Raw genomic sequence first — 18,114 nt, forward strand, 5'->3', positions numbered from 1 at the left:
ATCCAACTCTTGATTTTTGGCTCGGGTCATGATCCCAGGGTTGTGGAATTGAGCCCTGCTCAGCATGGAGACTGCTTGGGATTCTCATTCTCTCTTTCTCTCCCTCCCTCCCTCCTTCCCTCTCCCTCTCTCCCCCTCTCCCTCTCTCTCCCTCTGTCCCTCTCCCTCACTCGTGTTCTCTCTCTCTCAAAACAAAACAAAAAACAAAAAAAACCCTTACAAAATAACATATCTTAGCAAAAAACAAAAAAACTAGGTACAAAATAAACAGAAATCAGTTTTCATAAATACAGACATATAATTGAAAAGTTCCCATTTATAACAGCAACTAAAATGATGAAATACTTCACCAAGAAATAAAATTAATAAAATCAAATAAATATGCAAAATTTAAATGAAGAAAACTTTAAAACACTAATAAAATAATGCAAAGAGTATAGCTAAAATGCCAATAGATCAATTAAAGTGGAATTCTAAGATATTCAATTAGCCTAAAAGAAGGCAGCAAAAGAAAGGAAGAGAAACTACGAGACAAACAAACCAAATAGTAAAACTACTTAAGTAAACCTACCATGTCAACAATTATATTAAATGTAGATGGATAAGAAAAATAAATAAAAGGCATCCGATTCAAAGGAAGAAAACTGTCGGGGCGCCTGGGTGGCGCAGTCGGTTAAGCGTCCGACTTCAGCCAGGTCACGATCTCGCGGTCCATGAGTTCGAGCCCCGCGTCAGGCTCTGGGCTGATGGCTCGGAGCCTGGAGCCTGTTTCCGATTCTGTGTCTCCCTCTCTCTCTGCCCCTCCCCCGTTCATGCTCTGTCTCTCTCTGTCCCAAAAATAAATAAAAAACGTTGAAAAAGAAATTTTTTAAAAAAAGGAAGAAAACTGTCAATATTTGCAGAAGACATGATATATATAAAAAACCGAAAGATGCCATCAAAAAACTGTTGGCACTAATAAATGAATTTAGTCAATGATTTTGCAGAATACAAAATCAATGCACAAAATCTGGTGTGTTTCTGTACACTGATAATGAACTATCTGAAAGAGAAATTAAGAAAATAATCCTATTTACAACTGCATTAAAAAGAATTAAATACCTAGGAATAAATTTACCAAGGAGGTAGAAGACATGTATACTGAACATCATAAGACATTACTGAAAGAAACTGAAAACACAAACAAATAGGAAGGTTTTCCTCGCTCACGGATTGGAAGAGTACTGTTAAAATGTCCATTATTACCAAAAACACGAATCAATGCACTTCCTGTGAAAATCCCAACAGCATTCTTCACAGAAATAGAACAATTTTAAAATTTGTACAGAACCACAAAAGACCCCGAACAGCCAAAGCAATCGTGAGAAAGAAAAACAAAGCTGGAGGCATCATGCTCCCCGATTTCAAACTAGATTACAAAACTGTATAATTAAAACAGTATGGTGCTTGCATTAACAAGAGACACATAAATCGATGGAACAGAACAGAGAGCTCAGAAATAAACCCACACATATTTGGTCAATTAATTTACGACAAAGGACTCAAGAATATACAACAGAGAAAGGACAGTCTCTTTAATAAATGGTATTGGGAAAACGGGACAGCCGCATGTAAAAGAACAGAACTGGACCACTATCTTAACCATACACAAAAATTAACTCAAAATGGATTAAAGACTTGAATGTAAGATCTAAAGCCTTCAGAAGGAAGGCTGACACCTTGGTCTCCGACTTCTGGCCTCAAGAACTAGGAGACAGTAAACTTCGGTTGTTTAAACCACTCAGTTTGTGATACTTGGCATGTCAGCCTACCAAACTAATAAAGACAGAGAGTGAGAACTGGGTAAATGACAGTCCAGAACAGAAAGGAAGCCTTTCACCTGTTTAATACTTTGAGTTTTGAACCCAGATTAACTTTTCAAAAATTAAATACAAAGTTTAAAGAAACACATCAAGCGAACAGTGGCAGGAGTTAGAGACTAGATAAACTCTGGAAAACTAATGTATCCTCTTCAGTAACGAAACTGAATTTACTGGCTCTCAAATACCGTACCGTCACTCGCCAAATACTATGCTATATGAAAACTCCTTTTCACACTGCAGCTACTACTGCAAAGCGAAAGAGCTAATAGTTACAAGTGACTCACCATTGGTATCTGGTTTGACTTTTTCTTCCTTGATTTGCAAATTACTCATCTGAATGGGAATAAAAGGAAACAGAGTTAAGCAGAGGACCCAAAGGAAGTCCCTTAGCCAAGAGAAGTTCCCTAGTGAAAGTCCAGCAGAACTAGTTCAGCACCTTTACTCAGGGAGTTATCCTGCTCAAGCAGGAGTCCTAAAAGCTTGGGTGAAGACATCATTTCGGGCAACTTCAAGAACCTTAAAAAGGAGGGTGGGGTGGACTAAACATAGCAGTTGGGGGGAAAAGTTTGACAACAGTCTCAAACCTCTAATTTTCTTCCAACTTATGCTCTTTCTAGAACATCTAACCTTCATTAAATGCCTTTGATAGCCTATCAATGGCAAACACACAGTTCCCTTGCAGATACACTGAAGAACAACACTATCCAGGGGCGCCTGGGTGGCTCAGTTGGTTAAGTGTCTGCCTCTCAATTTCGATTTCGGCTGAGATCATAATCCCCCAGGTGAGTTCAAGCCCCACATTGGGGTCCGCGCTGACAGTGTGGGGCCTGCTTGGGATTCTATCTTTCCCTCTCTCTGTGTCCTCCCCTGAGCTCTGTCCTCTCTCTTTCAAAAATACATAAACTTTAAAAAAAAAAAAGTATCATCTAAGTATTTCAACTTTGTTGTTAGTCACGAAACCCACACTGTATTCATGCAACACTAAGCAAATAAATTACAGCCTTCTTTCTTATCAACCACCTCCACTATAAGTTAGGTAAAAAAAGTTATTTATTATGATCAAAGAACAAACTCATGTTCCTGATTTAAAATATTTCAGGAGGCGTCTGGGTGGCTCAGTCGGTTAAGTGTCGGACTTAGGCTCAGGTCATGATCTCACGGTTTGTGAGTTCAAACACCACGTTGTTCGGCTCTGTGCTGACAGCTCAGAGCCTGGAGCCTGCTTCGGATTCTGCGTCTCCCTCTCTCTCTGCCTCTGTCCTGCTCATACTCTCTGTCTCTCAAAAAGTGAATAAACGTTAAAAAAAATTTTTTTTAATTTATCAGAAACTTGAACACAGGTTTTTTATTGATTTTGGCCACTAGTCCTGGTCAATGCAAACTTGCTTATAAGTTGCAGATTAAAGTGCAAGCAGAACAGTAATTTATACATTCATAACGAAGTCTCCAATCTCATGGGAATTATTTTCCCACGTTCAAAGTGTTGGTAAGAGTAAGGGTGTGACACAGAAGTGGTATTATAAAGGTGTGTTGTCAGGTTCTAAGGAGTACCCCAAATCAAGCCCTAGACCCCGAGCCCTGTCCCCAAGAAGATCCCTGAACTGATGCAACCATTCATTATCCTTATAATGACCACCAGTGTTTCCTGAGGGCATTGAGAACCATTTCTTCCACCATTCTCCCTCCCCTCAACTGACCCTGCTCATGGTCTTTGGAAGTCCACCCTCACACTGTAGGAATATTTATCTGATCTCTTTAGAAACCAGGTCGTCCAGAGAAAAATCAGACCAACATACTACTGGAGGTGGACACCCTTTCCCTGAAGGCTAAGAGGAATGTTGGTACCTAACAGAAGGTATTTCATACTAGAACTTATCCACTGATTAACCTCATTTTTAGGCTGAATACATAGGGATTCACAGAAGAAGACTACTCTTGGGGTGGGCTGAAAAACACAAATAAAACAGTCCAGAGTCCCCAATCCAACCAAGTTGATTAGAGTGGTCTCAAAGCCTGACTGATGACAAAGAAAACAATAACCAAATCTAATGTACTATAATTTGACAAAGAGATGTGGTAACAAAAGATGACATGCTTAGGGGATAGTCAGATCTATGAATTTGTCAGGATTTATTCAGCTGCATTCAAGGGTAAAACTACCTGCAGACTAGTATTCCTGTCTTGAGAGGTAACTCCATCATGGGAAAGAGGCAGGCCAATTGACTCCCATTCTCCTTCAGTCTGAATTCATCTTCAGCAAGGAACCTTCCAATTATTAATCATGCATCCAACAGAAGGCAGCGTCCCTGACCCCGGACAGAGGCTTTCAGTTATGATAGAAGCATCCCTTCCCTTTCCAAATTAACAGTAGTTCCTGGGTGGCTCAGTTGATTAAGCATCTGACTTCAGCTCAGGTCATGATCTCTCAGTTCATAGGTTCAGGCCCTGCGTGGGATTCTGACAGCTCGGAGCCTGGAGCCTGCTTCAGATTCTGTGTCTCCCTCTCTCTCTGCCCTTCCCCCACTGGCACCGTGGCTCTCAAAAATATATAAAAAAGTGTTAAAAAAAAAAAAAAAAAAAGTAGCTCCTGAAGGGTGGCCAACCTTCCATCAATCCCAGAGTCCCTGATCTGTGGAGGGGTGAACTCTCTGGCACTCAAAGACACTTCAGAAAGGCTTCAAGATCTACCTCTATGACAATTCTAATCGCAAAAGGGTCAAATTATGTCTCCAAAAGATTCTTAGGGTTGCCTTTGGTTTTTTGGTTTTGGCTGATCAGGGGAAGACAAAGAAAGATATTAAACTGGTCATACAACCAAAAGAGGCAGCAAAGGAAGCCATTTGTGTTGGAAGAGATGACAGTAACAAATGAACTGGCATCAGGTCCTTTCTACTAATTCAAACTCTCAGAATCTTTTATCAGGGCTCCTAAAATTGCATCCAAACTAAACTCCCTGACATACCTCTCTTTCCCCTCCAAACCCATTTTTGTATGCAAGGAAGACTCTGAAGACACACCTTTGCTCACATTAAGCGTAAACCAAACAAAAATCCTGTGTGTAAATATAAGATCTTTGTCTTTGTGTTTTCTCTGTCCTCGTCTCTGTCATTTCCATTTACTACCTGTACACTTGAGAGCACAGCCATATGATAACCTAATACTATGAATTAGTTATTAAACTAAGATACACAAGACTACATGGAAATTTAAAAAAAAGGGGTGGGGGTGGGGGAGGAGGGTCTTCCCCAGCTATCAGGAAGCAATATTTTCACACATTTATTTACATCAGCCTTCTGAGAAGTAGAGTGGTTAAAACCAGATGCCAAGTATGTTTAGGTCTGTATGTACAATATTCATAATATCACAGCTAGATTAGAGTCACAGGTTTAAAAAAAAATTTGAGGGGTGCCTGGGTGGCTCAGGTGGTTAAACGTCCGACTCTCAATTTTGGCTGAGGTCTGTGCCAAGTGTGGAGCCTGCTTGGGATTCTCTCTCCCTCTCTCTCTGCGCCCCCCTCCCCACACACTGCTCACACTCTCTCTCAAAATAATAAACATTAAAAAAAAAAAAAAAAAGATTTGAAAACAATTCTCAGTAACTATCTTTTAGAAAAGATCTTGTGTGAAGCGGTGGATTTTGAATGCTACGGTGCCAGAACCTCATCCTTTGTAATACTCTGATTTCTTTGTGGATAATAGCCAGTTTTATTTATTGTTAACACTTTATTTTGTTTTTTAATGTTTATTTATTTTGAGAGGGAGAGGGAGAGTGCGAGCAGGGAGGGGCAGAGAGAAAGAGGGAGAGAGAGAATCCCAAGCAGGCTCCACACTGTCAGCACAGAGCGTGACACAGGACTCAGTCTCATGAACCATGAGACTACGACCTGAGCCAAAATCAAAAGTCCGACACACAACCCACAGAGCCACCCAGGTGCCCCTGTAATGAGTTTCATTGCTTGCCCTGATTCTTCTTCTGAAGTCCAATGCCACAATTCCAAATGTGAGATACATGCTCTGCAGAAAACAATTAACACAGTTAACAGTTTCCTATCCTTAGAAAAACCAGCTTGCCAGGTTGGCCCCTGACTGGCCCCTGGGAACCTGGACTTCAGAAGGGTTCCCACCATTCCCAGAACTGCTGAGGGGTTTGCTATACCTAAATTGTAAAAACATGTGATTTACGTTAAACATCTGCTTTCCTTCTGTAAGTCTGGAATTTTGGTACATGCTGAGCAGAGGGTGACTTTGTGACAACTCTCCAATAAGAACCCTAAGAACTGAGTCTCTAATGAGCTTCCCTGACAATACTTCACATGTGTTGTTACAATTAGCTGGAATAGGACTTTAATGAAGCTGCGTGTAAATCCACCAGGAGAGGTGTAATAAATCAGAGCTGAGAGTACAGTTATGTGCTGGGTCCTATGAGTTCTCCCAGGAAATCACTGAACCTAGACAATTCCTGGGGACTCACAACACAGGGACTTACCAAGATGTCCTCCTTGTCTAAAATTCAGAGACCTCCAAATCAAATCTGCCCATCTTCCCTCTTCTCTAGTCCTGTTATTAGCATTTTACTAATACCACCTCTGGGATGCCGCCTGCAAACAACCACCTTTGCCTTTTTCCTAAATCCCGCACATTATATCGCCACAATTATCTCTTAAATCCATCTCTTCATCGTCACTTCCACCACCCAACAACATATGCCCTTCTCTGGACTATTACAGTAACTTCCACACTGACTGCCTTTCCCGTAGACATCACTAACATTCTATGTGTTCAATAAATCTTGCCAGCTCTCAGATCTAATCTTGTCAGTATCCTGAAAAATCCCCAAACCGACTAAGAAAAGTCTCTCCTCTTGAAGTTCTCAGTTGAGGTTGCAAAGTACACTCTGTATTTTCTGTACAGCTTCTATTACAACCCATACACTTAAGCTGCAGCAAAAATGAGTTCTGATTCTTGCTCTCTAGACAAGTTCAGCACTTTTGTGCATTCTCTCCTGAAATGTTATTCACCTCTATCTTACATGACTCATTCTCTATTATCCATTTGAAACTTCTCCACAAGCAATTTCTTATTCCCTATTCATAAACGTCCTCTCTCTTTTCAGACATCACTTACCGCATTATTCTTACCATTTTCACAGCATTTCCCACATTCTCACCTTCCCAACTAGACTGTAAAGATTCATCCTGTATTCCACTGGATTTAGACCACAATATTTGCTGACAAACTCACAATCTTCCCAAGGCAATCAAGGATGACTGCAGAAGAAATGTTAACTTAAGCATTAAAAAGTTACATAAGACTTCCAGACGACCAGACAAAACTATTACAATCAATAGTGAATTATCACTAAACAAACCTACGGTTACATATAAGAACAGAAAGCCAGTTTACACTAATTACCTTACAATTGAATAGATCTTCATTTATAAAAGAACCAGGATGTGAAACTAAATATCCCTTTTAAACATCAACGAAACAATTTGTAGTCCCTCCCGCCAACATTTGCAGTAGACTGAAACACGAAATCTAAACCTGAATCTGTTATCCTGCAAAAAGCTACCAAATGCCAGCCACGTTAAGAAAAATCCAAAAACAAACAAACAAAAAAGGGTTTACCACCGATTCATCCGGAAAACAGATCAAAGAGAGAATCAGCATTTAAATTTTCCTGTCTCTACAATCCCCAATGAGGAAGTGCAATACAAGGAAAGAAAACATACAGAGCGGGAACAAATTTGCTACAGGACAAAAAAGTCTTTAACTGGCCCAGATGAATAGAACAAGCTTGACACTGGTCTCTATCGCCCTAGGCGCAAATCAGGGCCACGGGATTCACCGCCGCAAAGTCTAGGGAGGTGTGGGCCACAACCCTGCCCAACCCGGGCAGCTCCCGGGGCTCGAATCAGGGTCGGCTAGGGCCCCTGCTACGTTCGCCCCGCGAGAGCTGAAGCCACTGACCGACTTGACAGCCGCTTCCTGCTCGTCCACTGCCAGGGCCCACGAGTCGGTGGCCATGATGCGGGGAGCAGGGGGGCTGACTTCCGAAAAAATTCACCGCACCGCGCGCCAACACCTGCCCGGAGTCCACTATCTCCGCAAGAACCGCCCCCACACGGACCGGAAGCGGCGGTGCCAAAAGTGACGTCAGTTCCCGCCCGGCGCAAGACGTCACTATTCTGCGCCGCGCCGGTCGTGCGCCGACGTGCGTCTCCCTAGGACTTTCCAGGAGCAGCCTCGTGCTTCCTTGAAATCCCTAATCTCTGCGAAGTCAAACTCTTAGTCCTCATTTTATTGCTTTACTTCACACTGAAGTAACCCAAGTTTTACTTTAAGCCCGTCACATGTCTCAGTGAATTCTAAAGCTTTACACAAAGGTAAGTCCCGTGAAGTTGCTGTAGATGCCAGTTTCTGCATGTTGACAATGCGATAACGTGTAAGAAAACAAAACGACAGCAATTGCCCTTGGACCCCCATAATTCAACCACTCCGAAAAATAAACACAACAGTGTTTTCTTTTTCTTCTGGTTCCTTCCAGTCTTTGTATGCATCAAAGTACGGGTATTTTACATAGTCCTAAACAAAGCACATACGATTTTAAATTAGACCTTTTTATTATATAGTTAAGTATTTTTTCATGTTGTAATTATTAACTTAATGGCATTATAATACTCCATCAAACTCCTATCACATAAATTACCTGACTCCCCTACATCTTTCACCGTGGGGATATAGGTTATTTCCAATATTTTATCACTAATTCTCAGTGAGCATCTGCATACCACCAAAAATCATCTTTGCTTCCATTTCGCTGTTTGTCTCCTGGCCGCTTGCAGAATATGAACTCTTCAAACAAGAGCGAAGATTTTATCTCTCAGTCACAATTTGTGAGCCTAAAAAAGTTTACGGCACATAATAGCCTCTCAATAAATATTTTTTAATGTGTAGTTGAATAGACTAATAGAGATTTTAGTTCAACATGTATTACTTAAGGACACATTTCTAATAGCAACATTTATGTCAAAATATGTGAATGACTTGAACACTTGCAAGAGAGGAAACTAGTGGTCAGTAAGCATGTGAAAAAGAGCTTGAAATCATTGGTTATTAAGGAAAGGCAAATCATAATCACAACGAAATAGCACTGCACACTGCTAGAATCCATAAAATTAAAGATTAACTTTCTGTGTGTTGGTAAAAATGTGGAATGTTAAAGAAAAAAAAATTCAACAACATGGTAAAGTTGGTAAGGCTTAGAGGATAGTTATAGGGACGACTGCAGTGGGATTTTTCAGTGAGGGTGAGATACAGCATGAACAAGAGAAAATTTATAGCCAAGGACGGGGGAAGGAGGGTATGCATGGTCAGTGGATGGAAAATTACCACGAAGAAACATAAAGAGTAAGGGGAATTCTGGTTAAGTAACCTAACAGGATTCTTGCTGACAAAATGCCAGGATGATCAGACATCACCGAGGGGGATGGTGCAAAGATGAAGACTCTATCAGACATCGAGGGTGACCAGATGCCACCTGTGGGGGTTTCTTGCTAAAACTGGATTTTACCAAGAACTGCACAGGTAAGTTTAGGAGAAGGTTCAAGAAACCGACTAAAGTCAAGCCAAGAAAGTTAGTCAAGAGCAACTGAAACTCTCATACGCTTCTACAGAAATTGTAAAATGGCACGATTGGTTTGCATGTTTGGCAGTTTCTCAGGAAGTTAAACCTACACCTACTCTTTGACCCCACACATCTCCCAGTTACTATCCAAGAGAAATGGAACATATATCCACAAACAGACTTGTACACAAATGTTTATAACAGACTTAGTCAAAATGGCCCCAAATTGGAAACAACCCAAATGTCCATCAACAGGAGAATGGATAAACTATAGTATGTTTATTCAATGGACTGTTACACGACTCAGCAGTAAAAAGGAATAAACTACACATGATGAAGTAGATGAATTTTAGAGACAATGTGTTGAAGGAAAGCTGTCAGACATGAGAGATGATTGCTATAGGATCCATTTATATGCAAGTCAAGAATAGGAGAAATGAAATCTATAGTGAGAACAGTCAGAACAGTGGTTGCATCTGTAGCGGGGAAGGTTGAGCAGGACGCAAGAGAACTTCCTGGGTAATAGAAATGTTCTATATCTTGATTGGGGTTCTGGTTACATAGATACATAAATGTGTTAAAACTCATGGAATCGTATATTTAAAATGTGACTTCATTGTACATACATTATACTTTTCAATAACATTGATTTAAAAAACAAAAAAGGAATAAAGTACTGATAATACAACAGAAATGAGAGCTTTGCCGTCTCATAGACATGTTGAGCAAATGAATCCAGACACAAAGTACCTAGTACATGACTCCATTTATATAAGTTCAAAACAGGTATGTATATCTAATCTATAGTGATAGAAATCAGAACAGTGGTTGCTGGGTTTGGGGGCGGTTAGAATGTTTTCTCAGCTCTTCACGACTCATTGAAACGGAGCATGCACATACTGTGCTACAGAAGTGAGAATGTCAAATGCCATATTGTCTTCCCAAGTGACTGATTTAATTCCCAGCAACTATACCACCAATGAGTTGAGACAAACTGCATTGTTAATGAGGAGCCACAACCATGGTGTAACTCTGTGTTGGGCAGCGCAACCCTGGGGGAGACTGCTAATATGTTTTCTGAGGAATAATGTTTCTTCTGTCCTACTATTTTAACAATTGCCTAAAGAAACAAATAGATTTTGAGGCACCCTTTCCTCAGGATTTTTTATCTCAAACATCTACACAGAAAACTCTCATGAAAAGCAAAAGGAGCAACACCATAAGACTCAATTGTAAGTTCTTTGGAGGCAGAGGATCTTGCTTAGAGCCATATTGAAGGCTGGGTGCCCACTGTCCTCTTTTGATTGCTATTTCGTTACAAAGTCTGCTGCTCTAGCATTGGGAGGGTGATTCCTACATTGCTTCCACTGAGACACAATTCGTTGTACTAAATATGGTCTGTAGGGGAATTGAAGTTAGAATTTTTGCTTGCATTGGATTTGTAGGGTGTTTACTGAAATTTTTCTTTAGTTTACCACCCATATCTATTGGAAGGCTGGTGGGCATTTGTTTAGTCCAGGTGAGTGCTCTTAGGGAGGTCTAGGCTGAGGCTCCAGCTGGAACAATGAAATCAGCCAGGCTGTTTTAGAGCACTTCTGGGCAACAGGGCTCTCTCTTTCCCTTCAGTTAGCATTTATATTCCGAAAGGAGAATATATTATATTCTTCCAGGAAGAAGCCACTGAGAATCCCACTCTTCTCCAGACCAGAGACCAATAGGAAGGGCACATTGTTCTGAAGCTGTGGACTATACAGCCTCCTGCCCTGAGTCAGATTCAACTAGACTGGGCAATGATAACATAATGCATTAACATTTTTTTAAATGCATCCTACAACAATCTACTTGAAACAGCTAAGTAAATTCTCACATTACTATTGTTATCGCCATTTTACAAGTAAGGAAATAGAGGTGCAGGGAAGTCAATTTTTTCAAGACATATGGCCTAGTAAGTGGCAAATCTAGGATTTAAATTCAGGGCAACCCAATTTCAGAAAGCACTGGGCAATAAAACCAAAAACTAAGGGCAGAGTGCAGGGCCAGCATTCCTGGAACCCCTTCCTGGGGGTACTTTCTAACTGGCCTTTTGGGCCTGGGTGAGCTTGAACTGTATCTTACATGGAATTGCCTGATCACATGATTATTTTGATTTCATCACTAAACAGTGAGTCCTGTGGGCAGGGACCTTATCTGCTTTGCTCACCGGTGGTTCTCCAGCATCTCACCCAGAGCAAGGGCACAGTAAACAGTTGTTGAATTAGGTAGCGAACGAATCAGTGAATGAACTGGTGATCAATAAGTAACCATCTCTCACGGACACGCCTGCCTCTGTGGCATCATCGTTTGTTCTGAGTGAATGGGTGCAGGGACGTGCCCTGCTTGTGCCTGCGGTGGGGGTAAGCCTGCTAGGATGGTGGCTCTGCTCTGGGAACTTCTTTTCTTTCTGCACGTGGGAAGCAAGGGAGGGCAATGGGAGGAGGGATGCTAGGAGGATTCAGAAAATAACAGGAATAATGGCAGGAGCCAGACTAAGTCTGTATTTGGCCCATAAAAGTCTAATGACTATAACAACAAAAAATATGAATGAAAAAATGGGGATAATTAAAAAAATTTTTTTAATGTTTTTATTTATTTCTGAAGGAGAGGGAGAGCACGAGCGGGGGAGAAGTAGAGACAGAAGGAGACATAGAATTTGAAGCAGGCTTCAGGCTCTAAGCTGTCAGCACAGAGCCCGACGCAGGGCTCGAACTCATGAACTGTGAGATCGTGACCTGAGCCGAAGTCGGACGCTTAACCGACTGAGCCACCCGGGCGAAAATGGGGATAATTTTAAAAGAAAATATGTCAAACATATTCCATGTTTTCATTTGTTGACACATTAACAAAGCAGATTTCCCTATAAAACACATCCTGCAGACAGCTAGGAATTCAGTGACTGAGTAAAACCACTTCCCACTCTTACTGTACTTAACTATGAGGGAGACAGGCGCTAAGCAAGCGGTCCCGAACTTAGACATATTTATATATGAGGCAAATACAGCCTAGCAGTTAACAATGTGGCCCTGGAGCCAGACTGCCCAGGTGTGAGGACTGGCTTGCTACTTCCTAGCTGTATGTGGTAGGGCAAATTCCTTAACCTCTCTGCTGTGTCTGTTCCTCATCTGTAAGGTAGGAACAATATTTGTTATGAAGAGTTAATAAGTTAATCCATGCAGACCTTCGTTCTTAAAGATTTTATTTGTTTGTTTGTTTATGGTAGGCTCCACACTCAGCATGGAGCCCAGTGTGGGGCTTGAACTCACAACCCTGAGATCAAGACCTGAGCTGAGGTCACGAGTCAGATGCTTAACCGACTTAAAGATTTTAAGTAATCTCTACCCCCAACGTGTGGCCCAAACTCACAACTCCAAGAGTCACACGCTCCACTGACTGAGCCAGCCAGGTGCCCCAGTTAATCCAAGTAGACCTTTAAAAGGTTACCTGACACAATGTTCATAAAACAACTACAGGGCATGATGGAAGTTAATGACAGGGGAGTGAGGCATGCCTTCCTGAAGACATGGTTTTTACCACTGAAATAGAAAGGACCAGGAAGGGGCAGAAGAAAGGGAAGGATTGGGAGGGGAGTTCCAAGAAGTATAACCATGGCAGCGGATGCAACTGGTCACAGATTGTTGAGGGAGCAACTTGGGGCGAGGCAAGATTCCCCCTCCAGGATCCTCTCCCCAAGCAGGATATCCCAGTCTCCTATGCTCTGAGGGGGGACTTCCAAGAGATCAGGAGTGGAACAGTACATTGGCCCCAGGCAGTGCCCCAGGGTAAAGCAAAAGGAGTGTCCTCTGAGCTCCTTCCATATGGTTCCCTGGCTGCCTGCAGCATTGGAGGGCTCCTGTTTTTAGTTACCTTCTTTTTCCTCATGCTCATCTTAGCCGCAGTGCTGGAGGTGAAAACCTCTCCACCTCAGCCTTAAGTCCTAGCAGTATCTTTTCACTTTTGTTTTGGCTTCAAAGTGGGCTAGGGGAGGAAATATGATTTTGAGAAATTAAAGAGGGAATTTACAGGATCACCATCTTTCCTGAGACGTAGCCCAGCACAAGGGCAGATTTCAGTGATAGTGGAGCAGAAAGTATGAGGGAGAAAGTAAGACAAGTGAGGCAGATCGGGAGAGCCTCGTACAAATCATTTTACACAGTTTGGGCTTATCTTAAGAAATATGGAGTGTGTATGGGAGGGGATGATCTTAGGCAGGAGAGTGGGCTCAGACTCAAGTATTAGATCATATTGGCTGCCATGTGACAAATGAACTGGAGGAAAACCCAACTGGAGCCAGGAGCACCTGCTGGGAAGTTGATGCAGTAGATATGACAATGGTGATCTAGACCAGGGTGAATTCAAGAAACACCAATTGAACCGTATGAAAGTGCCACTTTTGTAGGTCGACAATGGTCAAACAGCGCATTTCATTTGGTTTAACATGATAGAAGCTAGAATGGATAGCTGTGGTGGATTAAAAATAGACACAGATACTTCAAGCTCCTCCCATCAAGAGATCTTTATTTCCCCCCCATCTCTGCACTGGCCTTGTGACTTCTTTGACTAAAAGAATGTGACAGAAGTGCACTGGGGAGTTCTGAGCCACGGCTTCAAGGGAACTCACAGCTTCTCCTCTCCTTTCTTGAAACACAGACCACCTGCCATGCTATGACGGTGAAAGACTGTGGAGGGGCCCAGCTGTGTCAGCTGAGCCCAGACACCAGCCAGGGACATGCAGCTGCATGAGTGAGCCTGGGAGAGACCAGCAGAGCTACCCAGACTAAGTTGTTCTGAGCCACTGTTTTGGGGCGATGTGTTACATAGCAATGGATGATAGATACAAAAGGACCTTGGGATTATTGGTTGGGGAGCAGGAAGATTCCTGATGAATCCAGATTTCTGGCTTGAGCAATAGACAATTATAGTTCCATTTTGTGAGATCGTTAGAGGGAGAGCCAAAAGCAGAACATGAGTTTTTTGGAGTGGTAGTGTTTGGTGGTAGTACAAGATAATGGGTTCAACTTTGGATATGTTGAGTATGGGATTCCTTGAAGATATCCCAAGTGCAAGTGTCCTGTGGGCAGTTGTTTTTGTAACCCTGGAGCTCACAAATTGGGTCTTGGTATAGATTTTGGAGTTGCCAGCAGAAAGCAAGCTAGAGAAGTGAACAAGATTGCCCACAGGAGAGAAAGAGGAAGAAATGACCCCAAACAGTCCTATGAGGAACAGTCACATATAAGAAGTAAATAAAAAAGGAGCCTAACCAGGAGACTGAGAAGTGACCAGAGTGAAGGAAGACCAGTGAGTGTGTGGTGTGTCACTTTAGTCACCAGAAGACTCGTTAAAAGAAGAGATTGTTATGGTGTTAAATGCTGTTGAGTCAGATATAATTAAAAAGTGTTTTCTGAATTAGCAACATGTAGGTCATTGGTGCCCTTGGTGAAGGCTATTCCCAAGGGGCAGTGGAGGCAGAAGGTGGACTGCAGAGAGAGAAGGAATGGGACTCAGTGGGTAGAAGCAACTCCTAGGTTTTTGGCCACCAGGGAAAAATGTAAGGCTGGAGGATAAAGAATAAAGGGAGTTTGAATTTAAATAGGAGATAGGTATAAACAATTGGAAATATCAAGAAGAGTTAATAGATGAACCTTGAAGACATTGTGGTGAAATAAGCAAGTCCCAAAAAGCCAAATACAGTATAACCCTGCTTACATGAAGTACTTAAGAACAGAATCCTAGAAACAGAAAGTGGAATGGTGGTTGTTAGGGGTTAGGGGCAGTGAGTCATGGGGAATTGTTTGTTGGGTATGGTTTCAATTTTGCAGGATCCAAAAGAATTATGGAGATAGGTGGTGCTGATGGTTGCACAACGTTATGAATGTTGTAATACCACTGTACAACTGAAAATAGTTCAGATGGTAAATTTTGTTAGGTGTATTTTACCACTCCACACACAAGGGAAAATTGAGGGGAGAGGGAACCAGCTAATGGGGTGGGAGAGGTTGAAAATATGAGAAGGCGTAGATGGAGCAGGTCCTTAAACAGTCACAGAAGAGGGAATTTGGTGCACTGGTAGAGAAATTTAGACAATAGGGACTTCTCCCATTCTAACAGGAGGGAGAGGGAAGGATAGGTATGATTGGGGGAAGGTCTGGTGGCAGAGGGCTGAGGGCAGTTTTCTGTTGTTTACTCGAGTAGGGAGATAATGGGGTTGGAAGTTTGAGGTGAGTGGAAGTCTTAAAATGGTCACTGGACAGAGTGGAAGAGTTAACCAGAAAGGACTAATGAACCATGAGGTTAGAGGTACTGCTGCTGTTTCTGAAGTTCCCTCCATGGACGTTAAATATGAAATCAGGTGAATCAAACAACGTAGCATAATCCTACTTGCTTTAGAAATTAAAGCAATGCCAGAACACTGGGACCTGTTCTGTTGTTAAACCTGGACTCAAATGACATTGGTTTATCAGGACAATTTTTGTGCAAATTTAGAAGCTGTTGGTGTCTGAGGGGAACAAAGACCAGAGGACAATACACCTAGCACACTTGACCGAATGCCCGACCAGGGCTGATTCAAGATTCAAGTCCTTTCAAGACTAAGCATGGGGATGTGGACTCTCAGGGATAAGAATGAGACTACTTGGCTTTTCTCCACTTGGACAATTCCAGGATAGTGGAAGCCTATGGATGAGGATAGAACAGTACAGTTAGTTGCAAAGACTCACAAAATGTGTACTGGTACTTCCAGAAGAGTTCCATCTAAACACCCCACCCCCACCCCCGACACACACAAACACCCCTTCTTATGAGAGAAGCCAAGTGTAGCCCTGGGTTATAGATCTGCATGAACAAAATATCTGCTACCCCTGCCTGAGAGATATCACTAAAGCAGAAATGACAGTGATCTGAACCGCTGATCCCCCCCAAACAGCCACCTATCTCAGACCTCATCTAATGTTTTCCTCCACCTACTCCTATCCCCCATCTTACAACTAGAACTACCATGGAGAAGCCCCTTGCTCCAATGAATACTCAACAGTGGGACAGTTTCTAAGCCAAGGCAGAAGCATCTAGCAACAGGGGCTGGAGAATGAGAAGACATAATGTAGGGGTGTGACAAATATCCTCCAAGCAGATCCCCACTTGGCCTGACTTGCAACTAGGTGTTTGAAGCTATTCTGGGAAAGCCCTGTCCCAGATTCAGGATTAGGAAGGCAAGGGACTGGAACCTCCTAGCATCAGCCCCTCAGGTTCCCTCAGCGCATTTTTAGGAGATGCTACAATCTGAGTCAATCAACAGAATAAAGAACATTTATTCTCAAGCAGAAAAAAAAAAAAAAAAAAAGGCAAAATTAGGTAAAACTACAGGGAGTTCCTAAGAACCTGACATCTATGTCTAAGACCAAGAAAAACCTGAAGACCCCTGAAATCTACAAGTTGATGAAGAGGGGCCAAGTCCCTGCTTGCAAAGGCGACAGGCCTGAAATCCTACATGCTGTGTATGAGACTCAACCCTGATGCATCTGTTTTTTCCAGACCTTCCCTTTGGGTTTCTCCCCAGAGTTATTTTGTACAGTGGATCTTTTAGAGCCACAATCCTTTTTGGAATAACAAGTAGGCATGAAACCCTATCATTCTTCCTCTGTGATATCCCTCCAGTCCCATTTCTTTTGTGCTTTTTCAGTACAACCAATGGTATCCTGGCACTTGCTGTGTGATGGGACCGATGCAATCCTCTTCAAACTGTGTTCTCAGATGCCCGCCTTTTCCAGCTCCAATGTATCCTACGTACGTCTGCTGGACACTCCTCCCAACCCCACCAATTTCATAACTGCCTTTCTGTGATTTAACAACCTTTAATTCACTACTAAACTCAAATACTGTTCAATCAAGTTTTCGTTTTGTATCAAGACTTTTCTCTGCTTATGTGGCAAGTCTGCTGTCCATACTGTATTTCCAGTATGCTAGGTTTATTCTGGAGAAACTTAGTTTTAATATTACTTTCCCCTGCCTAGGGCACTCTGTCACTTTTCTCTCAGAAGCAAACTCCACTCCTTTATGAAATCTTCTCTGGCCTCAGAATTCCTTACCTTCTGAATACTAATGACACTGAAACTGCCTTCATGTTAAATAATAAACAAGATGGAACAAAGGGAGAATACCTGCTTCCAAGACCTATTTGTATTTCTTCCCTAGGACTAGAAAAATTTATGTAAGGACTTTGTACTGGCTGCTGCTTTCTTTCTAATTAGGTAGCCAGTGTTCACTGGTTTACCAGCAGGAAAAAAAGGAATGTGAGGAGCCCTCTGGCAACTGAGTAGGGCCCTTGGCCTATGGAGACATTGCAACTGTTTGTGCTGGAGCAGTGTCAACTCTGAAATGGAACAGTAGTATCAGGTGATGACTAGCCTATGAAATCATAGTTGTCTCCACTTAGACATGATTAATACCACCAACCAAAAACATAATGTCTTCTTATACTCATTAATGTTGTCCTAGTAACGTGTACTTCATAATTAAGTTCAATTAACATCAATAACAAATACATCAACAATTGACTAATTTTTATGCATACAATGAATGACACTCAAAAAAAAAAAAA

At 42.1% G+C, this 18,114-nt stretch overlaps 1 protein-coding gene across 4 annotated transcripts in view; it reads right to left on the reverse strand.

Annotated features, from left to right (window-relative positions):
• Positions 1–18,114, reverse strand: part of LOC125916454 (ATP-dependent RNA helicase DDX19A) — a 45,765-nt gene that overhangs the window by 15,403 nt on the left and 12,248 nt on the right. The window contains exons 1-2 of one of the 4 annotated variants that reach the window (XM_049622659.1): positions 7,832–7,975; positions 2,147–2,195 (exon numbers count right to left, since the gene is read on the reverse strand). The exons of 1 other annotated variant lie outside the window; for it this stretch is intronic. In XM_049622659.1, the coding sequence (XP_049478616.1) occupies positions 2,147–2,195; positions 7,832–7,888 (106 nt within the window). In that variant the 5' untranslated portion in view covers positions 7,889–7,975. Of the gene's footprint in view, positions 1–2,146; positions 2,196–4,022; positions 4,042–7,831; positions 7,987–18,114 lie in introns of those variants that run through there. 2 more of the 4 variants (XM_049622660.1, XM_049622663.1) reach the window with 2 other exon arrangements.

Source organism: Panthera uncia (assembly GCF_023721935.1).
Source record: "Panthera uncia isolate 11264 chromosome E2 unlocalized genomic scaffold, Puncia_PCG_1.0 HiC_scaffold_20, whole genome shotgun sequence".
Taxonomy (NCBI): Eukaryota; Metazoa; Chordata; class Mammalia; order Carnivora; family Felidae; genus Panthera; species Panthera uncia.